This window comes from Bufo bufo, chromosome 3 (assembly GCF_905171765.1).
Source record: "Bufo bufo chromosome 3, aBufBuf1.1, whole genome shotgun sequence".
Classification (NCBI taxonomy): Eukaryota; Metazoa; Chordata; class Amphibia; order Anura; family Bufonidae; genus Bufo; species Bufo bufo.
The window spans coordinates 10,424,395-10,442,912 of NC_053391.1; the positions used below are offsets into that span (position 1 = coordinate 10,424,395).

At 44.5% G+C, this 18,518-nt stretch overlaps 1 protein-coding gene across 1 annotated transcript in view; it reads left to right on the forward strand.

Annotated features, from left to right (window-relative positions):
• The first annotated feature begins 8,492 nt into the window (after window positions 1-8,492).
• Window positions 8,493-18,518, forward strand: part of GAP43 (growth associated protein 43) — a 71,563-nt gene continuing 61,537 nt past the window's right edge. Inside the window, exon 1 of the mRNA XM_040421737.1 lies at window positions 8,493-8,739. Within this exon, the coding sequence (XP_040277671.1) occupies window positions 8,710-8,739 (30 nt within the window). The 5' untranslated portion in view covers window positions 8,493-8,709. The remainder of the gene's footprint in view (window positions 8,740-18,518) is intronic.

Consider the following 18,518-nt stretch of genomic DNA (forward strand, 5'->3'; position numbering starts at 1 on the left):
GGAGCACTATGAGGGCATTTACTGGGGCACTATATAGGGGTATTTTATACTGGCATACATTATGGGGACATTAGCTCAACTCCGGGCACTAAGCGGGGGTATTTCATGTACTGTCATATTATAGGGAGAATTATTACTACTAGGGGGTATTATGCGGAGCTTTACTACTACTGGGGGGCTATGAGGAACATGATTACTAGGGCACTATAGGGGCATTATTACTACTAAGTGTGTTCTGGCAGAGAATTATTTCTATTGGTAGGATTTTGGGGAGCCCTGTTACTTTGGGGGGCACCCTGGCACAGTATCGGCTTAGCACAATTATTTTTGGGGGACATTATCTTTATACTATTAGTGTCTGGGCGCAGTTATTTTTAGAGCACTGTGTGCCAATAATTGTTGAAGGGGGCACTATCTGTGTGGTAGTAGTATTTTCAGGGGGACTGTTTCTGCAGTATAGTATTGGGGGCACAGCGGGCACAGTATTGGGGGCACTATCTGTGTGGTACTAGTATAGTATTGGGGGTGACAGGAAAGGGTGTTCAGAAGATGTGAAGATGATGGAAATGTGGGAAACTAATGTCTGTTTGTTAATCTCTGCAGAGACGGGAGATGGCTGAAGAATCATCATGGCGGTCTGGTCTGAATGGAGAAGATGAGGAAAGAGAACGTCTACAACAAAGGTGACATCACTGAATGTAAGAGGTAGGGGGCGCTATGTAGGAGAGGAGATGCTCCGGCTCCTCCCCCCTTGCCATTTGCAGAAGGAGGATTCAGAGCTGGGTGAGGACGACGAAAGGGGGCAGCAGGCCACGGGCGGGTGGCAGATGGTGGGGGGAACCACAGGCCTTGAGCAGGATCTGGGGAGGGAGGAGAGCGGAGGAGCTTCCTGGCTGTAGCTTGTTGTATAAGCAGGCAGTGCAGCCAGGACAGACCCCCCCTCTCCATATGATGTGTAGAGACCGGCCGCAACTATAGAATGTCAGCTGTACAGTGTTTGCTGGGAGTGGCCTATTATATGTAGGAGGGGCTTGTAATAATGGGCGCGCCGCATTCTTCTATTCCTACAGAGCTTTTAGAATCGCCAAGTAAAATAATCAGCGCAACACAGTACGCCCCCCCTGCATTTTTAAATATAAAGGGGGCTTTGAAAAATGGGCAGGCAAAAGAATTGACACAGCACACTACACGTGCCACATTTTTTTGCCTTTCGGACCCCCCCTAGACAAAATTCCTGGGTGCTCGCCTGATTATAAATACTAGGGGCACTGGGGGGCATTTCAAATCCAGGAGACATTATAGGCGTTCTTATTACTACTGGGGGCTCTATAGGAGGGACTTATAGATATGCATTATTTCTACTAAGAGCACTATGGGGGCCTTATTACTACTGAGGGGTCTGTAAAGAGCTTTATTGTATGTATTCTAGAAGGGAATTACTATTGGTGGGACTATGAGGAGTACTATTACTATGGGGGCCACTCATTTTTATTCAGGATAGTATTTGGAGGTACAGAAAAGTGAGGAAGCTAAGATGTCTGTGTGTCACACTCTGTAGAGACGAGGCGGCTGAGAGAAATCCAGACTTAATAGAGAAGATGATAACAGAGAAGATCTACATCAGAGGAGACGTCACCTGGGAGGCCCTGGATGTGAGAGGTATAGCAAGTACAGTAAAATGTCTTCAGTGCTAGTGTTTGCAGGGGAGGGGGGGGGGGGGGACAGTTGGTCGACTTAAAGAATTGGGCCATATGCATTTGGGCTTGGGCCCCAGAACTTTTGAGACCCTAGCCCCTGTTACATACATTACATTACTTATACTGACCAGGGGTGTAACTAAAGGCTCATGGGCCTTGATACAAGAATTCAGCTTGGGGCAGCCTTTCTGCAGTTTAAGGTAAAAATTGAAATGGTAACACACACCCCCCCCCCCATGCCAAATTTTCAATCTACCCCCTTCCCTCCCTCTCTACTATTAAAGAAATACTTGGAAAACATTACATATAGCACTACCAAACATGCAGGGTTATACGGCACCAAATACCTCTTACATCCAGTGACATAGACATTCTCGTTCCCCATCTTCATTCAGACCAGACCACCATGATGATTTCTTTCAGCCATCTCTTGTCTCTATAGAGTTTTGACAAATAGACATCTTAGTTTCCTACTTTTCCATCATCCTCCCACCTTCTCGACACCCCAATACTGAGGCCTATGTGCTCCCCAATACTATACTGCAGAAACAGATAATCCCCCTGAGAATACTACAGTAGTACCACACAAATAGTGCCCCTTTATTAAATATTGGCACACATTGCTCTAAAAAATAACTGTGCCCAGCAAACTTCCAGGTTTCACCAGGGTGCAGACACACCTTAGGATCCAAGCTTTTAGTCTACAAGCTATTCTCTTGGGAGCTGGACATCCATAATATGCCAGAAAATAGTGCCCCTGACACTAATAGTGTAAACATAATGTCCCCCAAAAAGAATTGTGCTAAGCTCATACTGTACCAGGGTAGTCCCCACAGTAATAGTGCTCCCCAAAGTCACACCAATGGAAATGATTATTTGCCACAGTGCACTTAGTGTTAACAGTGCCCCCATTGTGCCCATACTAGTGATAATGTTCCCCGTAGACCCCCAGTAGTAATAATTCCCCTTATAATCTGTGCCAGTACAAAAATTCCACCTTATAATGTGTGCCAGTACAACAAAAACCCTTATAATGTGTGCCAGTAAAAAAAATACCTTACCTTTTAGATCAGACCCCATATCAGATCTTCAGATGAGACTCCATATCAGATCCTCAGATCAGACCCCCATATTAGATCCTCAAATCAAACCGCCATATCAGATCCTCAAATCAGACCCCCATATCAGATATCAGATCAGACACCGTCATTAGACCTCAGATCAGACCTCCGTATCAGATCTTAAGACCCCCATATCAGATCCTCGGAACCCCATATCAGACCTTATTTGAGATCAAACCCTCTTTGGACCTCAATGTCAGACCCCCATATCAGATCCTCAGATCAGATGCCCATATCAGATCCTTAAATCAGACTCCCATATCAGATCCTCAGACCCCCATATCAGACCTCCGATTAGACCCCCTGTACACCTCCATGTCAGACCTCCATATCAGATCCTCAGATCAGGCCCCCATATCAGATCTCACATCAGACCCCCATATTAGACCTGAGATGAGACCTCCATATCAGATCCTCAGACCCCCATATCAGATCCTCGGAACCCCATATCAGACCTTATTTGAGATCAAACCCTCTTTGGACCTCAATGTCAGACCCCCATATCAGATCCTCAGATCAGATGCCCATATCAGATCCTTAAATCAGACTCCCATATCAGATCCTCAGACCCCCATATCAGACCTCCGATTAGACCCCCTGTACACCTCCATGTCAGACCTCCATATCAGATCCTCAGATCAGGCCCCCATATCAGATCTCACATCAGACCCCCATATTAGACCTGAGATGAGACCTCCATATCAGATCCTCAGACCCCCATATCAGATCCTCGGAACCCCATATCAGACTTGAGATCAAACCCTCTTTAAACCTCCATGTCAGACTCCCATATCAGATCCTCAGCTCAGACCCCCATATCAGATCTCAGATCAGACCCCCATATCATATCCTCAGATCAGACCCCCATATCATATCCTCAGATCGAACCCCAAAATTATATCCTCAGACCCCCATATCAGATCTCAGATCAGATCCCCATATCATATCCTCAGATCAGACCCCCATATCATATCCTCAGATCAGACCCCCATATCATATCCTCAGATCGAACCCCAAAATTATATCCTCAGACCCCCATATCAGATTCTCGGAACCCCATATCAGACCACAGATCAAACTATTTAGACCAGGGGTGCACAACCTGCGGTCCAAGTGCTGCATGCGGCCCTCGATACCATTCTGTGTGGCCCCCAACCATCTGGTAACAGACATGTTATGTCTATGTTTTATGGCTGCTCACATGTATCTTTCATGTATTCTCCCATTAGATGGGAGTCCTGGAAGTGTATCTACACATTTATGGTATGTACTGTATGTTCAATATGCCATAAGTACAATATTTCAGTTGTTAGTACCACTTTAAGTTTTATTTTCGGCCCTTGGAATTAGTTCAGTGTGACAATGTGGCCCGAAACCAGAAAAGGTTGTGCACCGCTGCTTTAGACCTTCATGTCAGACTCCCATATCAGATCTCAGATCAAACCCCCATATTAGACCTCAGATTAAACCTCCATATCAGATCCTCAGACCCCCATATCAGATTCTCAGAACCCCATATCAGACCTGAGAACAACCCCTCTTTAGACCTCCATGTCAAAACCCCATATCAATTCCTTTAGATAAGACCTCAGATCAGACCCCCATATCAGATCTTCATACACCCATATCAGATCCTCAGACCCCCTTATCAGATCCTCAGAACCCCATATAAGACCTCAGATCAGACGCCCATATCACACATCAGATCAGACCCCTATATTAGATCTTCAGACCCCCATATCAGATTCTCAGAACCCCATATCAGACCTGAGATCAAACCCTCTTTAGACCTCCATGTCAAAACCCCATATCAATTCCTCAGAAAAGACCTCAGATCAGACCCCCATATCAGATCCTCAGACCCCCTTATCAGATCCTCAGACCCCCATATAAGACCTCAGATCAGACGCCCATATCACACCTCAGATCAGACCCCTATATCAGATCTTCAGAACCCCATATCAGATCCTCAGATCAGACCTCCATATCAGATCTTCAGACACCCATATCAGATCCTCAGACCCCCGTATCAGATTCTCAGAACCCCATATCAGACCTGAGATCAAACCCTCTTTAGACCTCCATGTCAAAACCCCATATCAATTCCTTTAGATAAGACCTCAGATCAGACCCCCATATCAGATCTTCATACACCCATATCAGATCCTCAGACCCCCTTATCAGATCCTCAGAACCCCATATAAGACCTCAGATCAGACGCCCATATCACACATCAGATCAGACCCCTATATTAGATCTTCAGACCCCCATATCAGATTCTCAGAACCCCATATCAGACCTGAGATCAAACCCTCTTTAGACCTCCATGTCAAAACCCCATATCAATTCCTCAGAAAAGACCTCAGATCAGACCCCCATATTAGATCCTCAGACCCCCTTATCAGATCCTCAGACCCCCATATAAGACCTCAGATCAGACGCCCATATCACACCTCAGATCAGACCCCTATATCAGATCTTCAGACCCCCATATCACTTCCTCAGATCCCCATCAGACCTCATATCAGACTCAAAATAATGTGTACATACATTACCTATCCTGTACTGACCCTGAGTTACATCCTGTATTATACTCCAGAGCTGCACTGACTTTTCTACTGGTGGAGTCACTGTGTACATACATTACTTATCCTGTACTGACCCTGAGTTACATCCTGTATTATACTCCAGAGCTGCACTGACTTTTCTACTGGTGCAGTCACTGTGCACATACATTACTTATCCTGTACTGATCCTGAGTTACATCCTGTATTATACTCCAGAGCTGCACTCACTATTCTGCTGGTGGAGTCACTGTGTACATACATTACTTATCCTGTACTGACCCTGAGTTACATCCTATATTATACTCCAGAGCTGCACTGACTTTTCTACTGGTGCAGTCACTGTGCACATACATTACTTATCCTGTACTGATCCTGAGTTACATCCTGTATTATACTCCAGAGCTGCACTCACTATTCTGCTGGTGCAGTCACTGTGTACATACATTACTTATCCTGTACTGTTCCTGAGTTACATCCTGTATTATACTCCAGAGCTGCACTCACTATTCTGCTGGTGCAGTCACTGTGTACATACATTACTTATCCTGTACTGTTCCTGAGTTACATCCTGTATTATACTCCAGAGCTGCACTCACTATTCTGCTGGTGCAGTCACTGTGCACATACATTACTTATCCTGTACTGATCCTGAGTTACATCCTGTATTATACTCCAGAGCTGCATTCACTATTCTGCTGGTGCAGTCACTGTGAACATACATTACTTATCCTGTACTGACCCTGAGTTACATCCTGTATTATACTCCAGAGCTGCACTCACTATTCTGCTGGTGCAGTCACTGTGTACATACATTACTTATCCTGTACTGATCCTGAGTTACATCCTGTATTATACTCCAGAGCTGCACTGACTATTCTGCTGGTGCAGTCACTGTGTACATACATTACTTATCCTGTACTGATCCTGAGTTACATCCTGTATTATACTCCAGAGCTGCACTCACTATTCTGCTGGTGCAGTCACTGTGTACATACATTACTTATCCTGTACTGATCCTGAGTTACATCCTGTATTATACTCCAGAGCTACACTCACTATTCTGCTGGTGCAGTCACTGTGTACATACATTACTTATCCTGTACTGATCCTGAGTTACATCCTGTATTATACTCCAGAGCTGCACTTACTATTCTGCTGGTGGAGTCACTGTGTACATACATTACTTATCCTGTACTGATCCTGAGTTACATCCTGTATTACACTCCAGAGCTGCACTCACTATTCTGCTGGTGCAGTCACTGTGTACATACATTACTTATCCTGTACTGATCCTGAGTTACATCCTGTATTATAATCCAGAGCTGCACTCACTATTCTGCTGGTGCAGTCACTGTGTACATACATTACTTATCCTGTACTGATCCTGAGTTACATCCTGCATTATACTCCAGAGCTGCACTCACTATTCTGCTGGTGCAGTCACTGTATACATACATTACTTATCCTGTACTGATCCTGAGTTACATCCTGTATTATACTCCAGAGCTGCACTCACTATTCTGCTGGTGCAGTCACTGTGTACATACATTACTTATCCTGTACTGATCCTGAGTTACATCCTGTATTATACTCCAGAGCTGCACTCACTATTCTGCTGGTGCAGTCACTGTATACATACATTACTTATCCCGTACTGATCCTGAGTTACATCCTGTATTATACTCCAGAGCTGCACTCACTATTCTGCTGGTGCAGTCACTGTGTACATACATTACTTATCCTGTACTGATCCTGAGTTACATCCTGTATTATACTCCAGAGCTGCACTCACTATTCTGCTGGTGCAGTCACTGTGTACATACATTACTGATCCTGTACTGATCCTGAGTTACATCCTGTATTATACTCCAGAGCTGCACTCACTATTCTGCTGGTGCAGTCACTGTGTACATACATTACTTATCCTGTACTGATCTTTAGTTTCATCTTGTATTATACTCCAGAGCTGCACTCACTATTCTGCTGGTGCAGTCACTGTGTACATACATTACTTATCCTGTACTGATCCTGAGTTACATCCTGTATTATACTCCAGAGCTGCACTCACTATTCTGCTGGTGCAGTCACTGTGTACATACATTACTGATCCTGTACTGATCCTGAGTTACATCCTGTATTATACTCCAGAGCTGCACTCACTATTCTGCTGGTGCAGTCACTGTGTACATACATTACTTATCCTGTACTGATCCTGAGTTACATCCTGTATTATACTCCAGAGCTGCACTCACTATTCTGCTGGTGCAGTCACTGTGTACATACATTACATTACTTCTCACATTATACATCTATACACTGTATATACAGCCCTTGATGTGCACATTATCTATAGACTAGAGATACATTTTACCTTTAGTATCTCTATATTTATCTATTGATGAATTATATGTCTGTCTATCCCCTATCTATCTATCTATCTATCTATCTCCTATCTATCTATCTATCTATCTATCTATCTATCTATCTATCTATCTATCTATCTATCTATCTCTATCTATCTATCTATCTATCTATCTATTATCTATCTATCTATCTCCTATCTATCTATCTATCTATCTATCTATCTATCTATCTATCTATCTATCTATCATCTATCTATCTTCTACCATCTTTTATCTATCAGTCTCTCCACCTCTGAGGCATACAGTAATATAACCAGTTGATTGTGATGTGGGGAGATAGGACACATGCCCTGCATCCCCTTGGGGTGAGATTCAGACATCTCTTGCCTCCTGTGATGTCATACTGGATGATCTCACCACTGGTCCTCATCACCTGAACAATGGATGCTGTGGTCTGGGGTCTGTGCAGAACACACCCTGCTCCTCTCCCCTCTGCCTGGAGATGCATAGTACTGAGGGTGGGGGGCACTAGATGACATAAGCACATAAAGAGATGGAAGGGTGGAGGTACAAAATGCCCCCTCTGCTTCTCCTGCACAGGGAAAGTCGTGGGTAATTGGGTACAGATTGTAGGTGTTTAAATATTCATGACCAGGGATTGGGAGGAGGCGGCTGACAAGGATGAGGAGGGGTGGGAAAAGGAGAGACGGAGGAGGCGAGCAGTCATTGAGAGCCAGTGAACAAGTCTGCTGAAGATACAGGGAGACTGGGCGTGCATGCATGTGATGAGAGCAAGGGAGCAGACCCTCCAGTCTCTGTGAACCCCCCTACTGCTGCATGTGTGAGAGTGTGTGCCTGTCTATGTGTGTGTGAGAGAGGGGGAGACCGAAGAGCGAGAGCAAGAGAGGAAGGAAAGAAGGAGACAGAAAGGAAAGAGGAAAGTAGACCAACAAATTCAACCATGCTGTGCTGTATGAGAAGAACAAAACAGGTAAATCCCTTAATCCTTGCATCCAGAGGAGAAGAGTGGGTGGCAGAGGTGGTGGGATAGTCATGGACCCCCAGCCTCATATCACAATAGAAAATGCTTGCCTCAGGTGTAGGCAGCACCTTGGCGTGGGCAGATGGCCATGGTGGGGTCTTCTCTAAGTAGAGCATCCATCCACACCTGGCTGTTCTGTCAATGGGGGCTTTCTTGTCTGTGATACATTGTAACATTCTACATTGTGTCAACTAGCCGGATATAGGAATGGCTGTGCTGGGGTATTACAGGCGTGTGGCAGAGGATTAAACCTGTTGTTTTACGATCGAGAACACTGAGGTTGATGCTAAAACAATTAACTGCGGGGATTGATCAAGAAAGAAATAGGATTTCAATGGTTTTATCCTCTAAATCCCAATCCTAGCCTCTGGAAGAGCTGGAAAGGAGCTGGGAGATGTAGGGGACCCCGCCCCTAGCACATTCCGGGAGACTTGTTAACAGCCAGGGTGGGGGACATGTACAGGTGACCATAAATGTCCAAAAAATTCATGGGAAGCATCAAATGTTCTAATGTTGCCTATGATTTTGAATTCAATGTACAGTATGCTTGGTTTGATGTGTAACAAGTGTGGTATCTATCTATGTGACTTGGGCTACACCCCTGAAATGAAGCCTTCATTCCATTCCAGGGATTGTAGAGAAGGATGTCAGGATGATATCTCCACTAATGAGGTAGATTGTGGTGATAGATTTTATACCTTAGGGTCGCCACTGCTTATACAATGTATCAATATAAGATATATGCAGATACATAGTATTGATTTTGAGTGACAGGTCTGAAGCCTGAGCTGCACTGCTATATCGCCATGGCTAATTACATGTACATGTGGGATTTAATTCCCCGATTGCTCCACAGGGTTATTTTCAACATTTTCCATGGCTGTCATCCATCCCCGGTGGCTACAGAGGGGTTAAAGGTGTGGCTGACAACGTGTATCACTTGTAGAATAGGGAGTGAAGAAGACCATGATAGGGTGGGGTTAGCGAGCGCTGGGGGGATGTGAGAAGGAGAGGATGAAAATCTGAGCCGGCTTTTATGGTGTACTGCATGTTGGGATGCTCCTGTCATTTAATGAGCTCCGGTCTGTAATTACAGGGATGGTGGAGGTGCTCATTGTGTCTACAGCTTTCTATAGGTATCTTAGATAAGACAGATAGGTAAATTGCCAGCTCGTGAGGCATAAACGCTACAATATACTTATATGTGCGCTTGTATATTGGGCTGGAGTCTTCATCTTCTCAGTTTTGGAGCTATCAGTCATAGGATTGGGTAGACCGCCGTCATAGATGATCTTCGCGGCTCTGATGATAATTGCTTCTTGTGATCTCGGAAATTAAAATTTAGCTGCCTCGATATCCCACTGGGAATGAAGGAGACAGTCACTGGCTCCTATGATAGGCACCTGTCCTTCGGTCAATCCCTCTCTAGCCTTCATTGACCATGCAAATGAATTGTCCATAGTCAACGGTCGATTAAAGTCAATATATTCTTCGTAGTCCTCCACCGTGATTGGTCGGTAGAGGATCTCCAAGGTGTAAGGTGGGCTGCAGGCTACTATAGGATGATGCCACACCTATTTCTGCAGCCACAATGGGGTTCTTAGTCTTCTTAGCCATGCTGCATTTGTAGGAGGTGCCGGCACAGTGATACTTTATTGTTCCATTCGTGTCGTGTCAATCAACATGTTGCAATGTAAAGCTTCTTACGCGGAGCATCATCCCGACTAAGCGTTAAGCCATTTACAAGTGCAAGGTATTATAGTGACCTGAACGATTAAGAGAGATTTACTCTACAAATGGATGGAGGCCAACTAAGCAGCTCGAAGGATGTGGACGAACCATTGATTGGGTCAAGAACTGAATGGATCGATGGGACATTTTATGCTGGGATGAATGGAATATTCCAAAATCAACATGGAAATGAAGGTTTTAGTTGACCCAGAGCTTCTCCGTGACGACAAATCTTCCGATTTCTGAACATAGCTGGACGGGAGGGAAGATGATAGATGGAAGTAGTTAAATGTGGAAAAATCTTCCTACTCATTTGGGATTCAGTGAGAACTTCATTACTGTCTCCATGCTCCAGCTGAATTCTCCATTACTGGCAAAGACGTACAGCAGAGAAGGATTAAAGGCTTCAAGGCATGGCAAGACACGTGGATGAGGCTCTACACAGTGCAATTTGCTGATGGAGGTTTTTGGAGCAGGACGTTAATTTTATTTAAATTTTTTGCCTCAGTCACAAAACCTTAACTCAACATCAGATGAAATGGGACTCTGTCAACTGGTGGTGGTGGCACGTGATGAATGAAGATGTCTTTCAGCTTCGAATATATTCCTACCTCATGTTCCTGTCTGGGTGAGCTGCCAGGAGACCAGAAGATTCAATGTGACAGTGGGATTTCCGGATTATTCTCTTGGATCTTGGATACTTGAAGGTTCTGCAGTCAATCGTGAAATTTTAATGGAAAGGTCAACGATAAGGAGATGATTGACAGAGTTTATGCTCATCATGTGGACCTTCACATTACCACTAGGCGGTCTGCAGAGAACATTGAACATACAGGAAAAGACTGAGATCATGAAATAATTAAGATGCAGGTGCTTATCGATATAAAGACATGAGGCATAGCAGAGGAGAGGTGCTCATCACCATGATTGCTGGTAGCCTGCTGCCTCATCCTTACTATAAGGCACTAAAAAAAATAGAACAGTGACAGACTTAACTCTGCTACATCCAAATGCATCACACGTTTAGGAACCTAGGGGAACAATGTCAATGCAAGTCAAGAGTGTACAGTAGATGATGAGAGAATAGGTCTTTCAGATTCACCTAATTAGCTGATTCTATCCACAGTGGGCATACTGGTGGCAGAGGACTCTTTTTGAGATGCCAAGTTGATTCATCCATTGTGTGTCAAGGGTCGATGATAATAGCATCATGGGTCAAACCACCACCATAGTAGACATTGTGGCTGGCAGGGCCACCTATAGTGCTAAAGAGTATTCAGAGTACAGTATGGAGCAGAGAAGCTAAGTGCTAAGACTTTGGAAGTGAGGACAGAGGGTGGAATAAAGACCATAGTCATAATTATCCTTTGTCCTCAACGTAACCACTGCTCATGGTGGCAGAGTATGGCATTCCAAGTTTTCTTATAGGGCATCATAGTTGTTCTTTTTGCCCAACTAGAAGAGTTAAGAAAGTCAGAGGTGTAGCTTGAAGTTCGTAGGCCCCAATGCTAAATCTGTAACAGTGTCCCATCTATCACATGGCCCATAATACTGGTTTCTTCAAATGTGGCAGAGGAACTTTGGATGCTATTAGGTACCAGGACCCTGGTGCAACTACCACATCTGCAACTCCTACAGCTAGTCCCTGACACAGGTAACAATCACAACCAGGTCCCAAACTTTGGGATCATTGATACATAAAGAACAGTGGCACCATAAGTAGCCAAGACTGTGGTGCGATGACAGCTGCCTACTGTGCCATGCTCATGCAAGAATCTGACCATAGAAATGGAAGCCTAAAGGAGTTGTATCACCATAAAAATGTATCACCTATCCACAAGACAGGTGATAAATATACGATAGGCAGTTGTCCAAGTACTTGGACCCCCACAAAGAATGGGGTCGCCTGAGTTAATGGATCAATGTTTATGCATGTGTTCTGCTGCTCCACTCATCTTGATTGGACTGTCAGAGATAACGGAGAGCTGTACTTGTACTTCTTTACTGTCCCACAGGGTTGAATGGAGTGGCAGGACTCAGGGTGGGGGTCTTAAGCCTTCAGACCCTTACTGATCAGATACCTGGTCACAGGTGGTTAGATGGTGTTTCCACTTGTGGTCAAGAAGCCTCCCTTACCTGTCTGTCTCTCCAGTCAGCTAATGCAGACAAGGTTTTCAGAAAACTTCAACCAAGCATGGATTCCTTGTCATTAGTTCCCATACGCACCAAGCTCATTATCTTCATTGGCCAATGGCCATAACAAAGCTTGGTCGATCCATCAGTGATCAGCCAACTGTATGCACCCTTGGCCTAAATTGGTCATGGCTGGGTAACTTTTTAGTTGAAAGTCCTATTCTTCCATTTGTTTTGCCATTAGATTTCCATGTCCTAATTTGCACCTCCTTCTGTAGGATGAGATCTCAGCACCCAACCATTGCACAGTCACTTTGGTCATTAGCTGGGATGTGGTTATAGGAATTCAGGGGTAGCCCTGGAGCCTAAAGAAAACCTTTGGACCTTCTGCCCCATATAATATTGCATGCTTTTCAAAGCCAGTAGATGTTAGATATGCTAATTTACATATATTTTTTCCAGAAACCAAAAGGACCATTGCCTAGCCTACAATAGTCATCACATATATTAATTGGTCTCCATAATAGAAATAGTACCCACCCAGAGTTCTCCCAAAGGCCTCTCAACTACATAAGATGTTTTTTTTATCTGCTTTGCTCTGATAAAGGGCTTTTGTCCTGAAAGAACTAGTTGTAGATGTGAGGCTGGCTTAGCTAGGTTTCTATTTTTGCTATATAGGGTTGTTTACAAAGCTGAGCAATGACTTGAAGGATATGATGTAGTTGTAATTGATCCTGCAGAGGAGCTAATAATCTCACCCATATCTCCGTTCCTAGATGTCATATTTAGCTCTGCTACATCTGTAGATTATTTGGTAACTTATTTGGTTAAGGCCTCGTTCACATCACCATTTCTCCTTTCCGTTCTCCGGCTCCGTTGAGGAGCAGGAGAATGGAAAGGATGGATTCTGTATGTTCTGAGCGGACACCGAACGGACCCTATTATAGTCTATGGGGTCTTTAGGCTCCGTTACGCTCATTTAGGTCTCAGTTATCTGCAGAATCCGTCCTTTCCGTTCTCCTGCTCCTCAATGGAGCCGGAGAACGGAAAGGAGAAACTGTGATGTGAACAAGGCCTTAGAGGAACTCCAGTTTACAGACATATTCATACACTAGGTATCAGTGACTATTTTTTGGGTTCTTGGTTTCCCAACCGATGACCTTCCTTCTCCTGCTGTCCTAGAGAATTCCTGATGATTTGGCCAGCAGGCGATCCTCTGTTATGGTGGCCATAAATATTAGCAGATCCCATGACTAGATGTCTAGATGTCTATGGGATTGATGTGTACTTGAATGGCATTTCTCTTGTGAAGGTGTTATCCACAAGAGATGGAGGCTGAGGAGTAGAAGGAGGTAAGTTAGACTTAAAGGGGTTGAACTGGATTAGAAAAACAGGGCTGCCTTTTTACTACTGCCACACCTGTTCTTGGGTAGTGTATGGTATTGAAGCTTAGCCACCTCAAATGAATAGGGATAGCTGCAGTACCACCACCAACCTGTGAAGAGGTGTGGCACTGTTTCTGGAAGACTGTAGCCATGTCTTTCTAGTGCTGGACACTCCCTTTAAACAAGGTAAGTACATCTCACTTCATTTGGATCTAATTGGATTTTCAGATAGATGGAAAGCAATCACAAAAGGAACACTTGGGGCCCAACCCCCATATCATCAATAAAGTCTAATAGGATTTGATTCAATGTGTTTAGACCCTAGTGGCAATTTATTGTCTCCAAAGGCAGCTCCAAATGTTTTTTTCTTCTCTGGACCTTTGGGGCCCACTATGGTATCAGAGCCTGCCCAGTCCGACACTGCTTAAAGGGGTTGTCACGATTAGAAAACCCATTGTCATACACCCTAACAGGGAATACTGGGTTAATAGAGGGGGAGGGGCCCTCTGTTCATCATCCTCATATCATGGCCATAGTGGAGAGTGGTTGGAGGGTCTGTGGCTCCAGAGGACCTGGGCTGTTCTGTATCACACAGAGAACAAATTGGTATTAATGGACACTGTGTAATACCTTATTTCTCCAGCGGGGGTGCTGCAGGGAAAGTGAACACTTACCGCCAAGATACCTTACAGATCACAGCTGATTGCAGATTGTCCCAGCAGGAGGACACAATATAATCAGCTTATTGTCAAAGGATCCTTCTAACAAGTAAGGATTGTGAAAAGCAGAGAACCCCTTTAACAACAAAAAAAAATAACAATAAAAGTCTAATCCTAACTTTCCATCAGATCTCGAAGTTGAATATTTTTGAAAATCCAACCAAAAAAAGTTTTTAGAAGTGTCACAGATTTATGTGTCCACCGGCTAAGACCACCACGTTCCTGTAGGAAGAGGCTGCCTTTGCAATCATTTACCTCGCCCTTTCAATATTTCCTAGTAAGCAAATTGTAGGATCTACAGAAATTCCATCATCAAAATCATCTATTATTTAAGTAAATTTGTCCAAAATGGTTGGATTTTTGAGCAGTGCCACTAACGCATCTAACACTGAACATGAGATGTCTGTAGACAGAATGGTTTTGGGGGGTTTTCCCCTCATCATTGCAGAGCTGGGTACTGGTTGGCTGCCAAATACTGATGAAGGGCAAGAACCCTGAAACAGGGCTGTCTACAGATAGGTGGTGATGCTGCGTGTGTGTCACGGTGCTCCTACCTGGATACCGTTGGCCCCCAGTGTTAGGCTCTGAAGCAATAAAGGGGAGAGTTGTAGGAGGTGGAGAATAAGTTGAGTCCAGACTTTATGAAGTTCAACAGCTTGAAAAAACTTGCATTCAGACATTTGATCTTTTCTCTTGGTTCCAGCAGGTTTTGGGGTAAACTGGCTGGCAAACTTGGATACCTTGCTCTATCCTTCTCTGCTGTGCTAAACTCAGGCTTCAGTGTGGTAGCTGGACTTTATGACAGTTCTGTTACCTTTGAGTGGGGTGCCTTTGGCTGTTAACCCCCCTCGTAATACTCTGTCTGTATCTGTAAGGTGTCAGGGTGCTCTATGAGCTGCTTCCCTTGGGAGACTCTTGCTGCAGAAGGCTTTCCCCTCACTGCACCATCTTGACTGTGCTTCCAACTCGAGACCCGACTAGACTAAACAACAATTATCTTTTTAACCCCTCCCTTGGTAGGAAACAGGACTAGCCCACCTCTGCCCAAAAGGGGGAGAATGAACTGCTATGTTCCATTATATCTAAAGATATCTCTCCCACTCTCTTCCAGGCACATTACATGAACATAAGAGTTTCATCGCAATACTAGTAATGCACAGTATAGGAGGACCTGGAATAAATACACAGATTACATTATTGTTAGCCATAAGAGACAGTACCAGGGTGAAGGAATGGTAGTGCCTGCTCTGGGGTACTACACATGCTGATTTTTTATTTTTTTGCAAATGTGGGTAAGTGGGAAGCCGTAGATAATAATACAGAGATCAGACACTGGCAGGATCTATCCAAAGGAAAGATCAGCCTGAGCATTGCAACCAATTAGCTTCTAGCATCCATTTTTATATCCCTTATACGTTTGGTTAATATAGGCAATTTGCATTAGTGTTACTGTATGTCATGTTTTAATCTCTCCAGTCACATCCAGAGCTGCATTCACAATTCAGCTGTGTGCCACGAATGCCTATAACTCCCGTGATGAAATCCCATAATTCATGATTGGAGTATAAGGCAAGATATAGCATTGCCATATGTACAAGTAAAGAAAAGTATCCTTAAAAGAGCCTTTGCACAGTCCCTTTTTGTTAGAAGGGTCTCCATACTATAAATTGATCACAGGTTGTCCTGATTCTGAGATCCCCAGTGATCAGCTGTGATCAGTAGGAAAACCTAATAGTAAGTGTTGACTTTCCCTGCAGCGCCACCACAGGGGAAATGAAGTATTACACAGTGTCCTTTGAAGTCAATGGGATGTCCATGCATTGCATTGATGTCAGTCTCCTCCAAATATGCTTTATAGCTGCTTTTACAGTTGGCTAATGGATGAGGGTCCTGAGGACCACCCAGTACGAACTCTCTAATAGACATGGGCCTTCCAAAAAACCACCTCCAGTGCTATACTGTATGTACAGAAGGTTGAACCTGTTGAGGGGGCTCTACAGTACATGGTCTTGTGGGGAATTAGATTAACCCATGATGGTTGGTTCATAGAGGAAGCTATGGAAACTGAACCCTACGTGAACCTAGCAGTCCCCCTTAGGTCCTTTTGTGTAACATGGAGCTGATCTGACACATGTTCTGTCACTGGAATCTGCTGTGGCTGGGGGTCAGATGTCATCTTACACAGGGAAGGCTTTTAACTCTCCTATTGAGCCGACATCGCCGCCTCTAATTGAAGTTGTTAATTGCTGCGTTTTACAGAATCAATAAATCCAACCCTGTGTTGTGTCACCCACATTCCTATCCTGCACCAGACACTGATGTAGCAGAGCTGAATTAGTTATTTAAATCTTCAGGGCCTTAATTTTTAGGAAGTGGTGACAGAAGTTGCTGAGGTGGCGACCACAGAAGGTCCTGAACACCTTGGGGCCCCATAGTCCACCCAGCCATATAAAAGGATGCCAGTGTAGTGCATGTTGGGGCAGAGTGGCAGTCAAAGGTCATAGGGGGTCATTTACTATCATAAATACGCCTATATTAGGCGTATTTCTGGCGCAGACGACATTTGCGCGCAATCTGCGACTTTTTCCTGCTCACGCCAGGTCTAAGAAAGTGGACGTGGCATGGGCGGGGAAGGGGACGGGCCTAGGCGTAGAAAATAGTCAAAATTTAAGCCGGCAAAGGGAGCGGTCTTACATTTAGACAGTCAGTGGATACCCCGAAGTTATGTAGAGGCCGGCGACAGCTATAGGGGCTTATTAGGACCGGAGTCAATTTGCTCTGTTGCTACTGTGATACTCTGCAGATTTTGCAGGGGAGATGGAGCGGCGGCCATGCTGGCATCAGGAGCGATGTGGGTGACGGGGAGTGTGGTAAGTATGACCAGTATGAGGGGCCCGGACATTTTGGGGGGCATTATAAGAGTTGGATATTCCCTTTGATGGGTGTAAGACTGTATGATGTTTGTGATATGGTGTCTTAGAGCAAGGGTAGCTAATAGAGGTTACGGTTCTGGTGTTCCCTGGAAAAAAGGTTTTATACTTCAGGGCCCCGAGGGGGCGGGGTCAGCACTGGAAAGCTAGGGAGTGGATATGTTTAGGCCCCACCTCCTTGGTGCACTGAAGCCTTTACTTGTATTAAGAGTAAAACTTTCTTCTCGGGAACACCACAACCAATTTTCACAAGACTGGTATCATTTTAATCAGCAGGATCAACCTTATGAGGCATCATGCCTGGCTTCATAGGGTTGATCATGCTGGCATATGATCTTTAAGATATGACCACCATTTTGTAGCATTTTAATTTAGATGGCAGGGAAACTGCCAGTGACAGCTGGATGCTTTGGAAATATCTGTCACCTTTTTTCCATAGAGACGTTCAGTAAATTCCTCTAGGGACTTCTTTAGAGACTGTGGTGGAGATTAAAGGAACATTAGAGCGCAGGACGAGAGCAGCGCGTTTCTTTTTGTCTGTGATGAATAAATATGAGCGTGGGACATCGTCTTTGATGCTTCCTTCCACTCCTGGCATTAACATTTCAGTAGTCAGCAGAAAATCTGGAGCAGGTTTGCATATAACACATAATCCCCAAAAGCTGATGTGAGACGGTTTATCCACAGTCCGTGTCAATGCTGACATCTGGGTCCTGGATCTTGTACATTAAGTCCGATCAGCCTCCGTCACTCTGGGAGGAAAGGTGTCATGAAGAAAAAATAACAGCAGTCTGGATGTCTAGTCTGGAGCGCCCCCTATAACAGCAGTC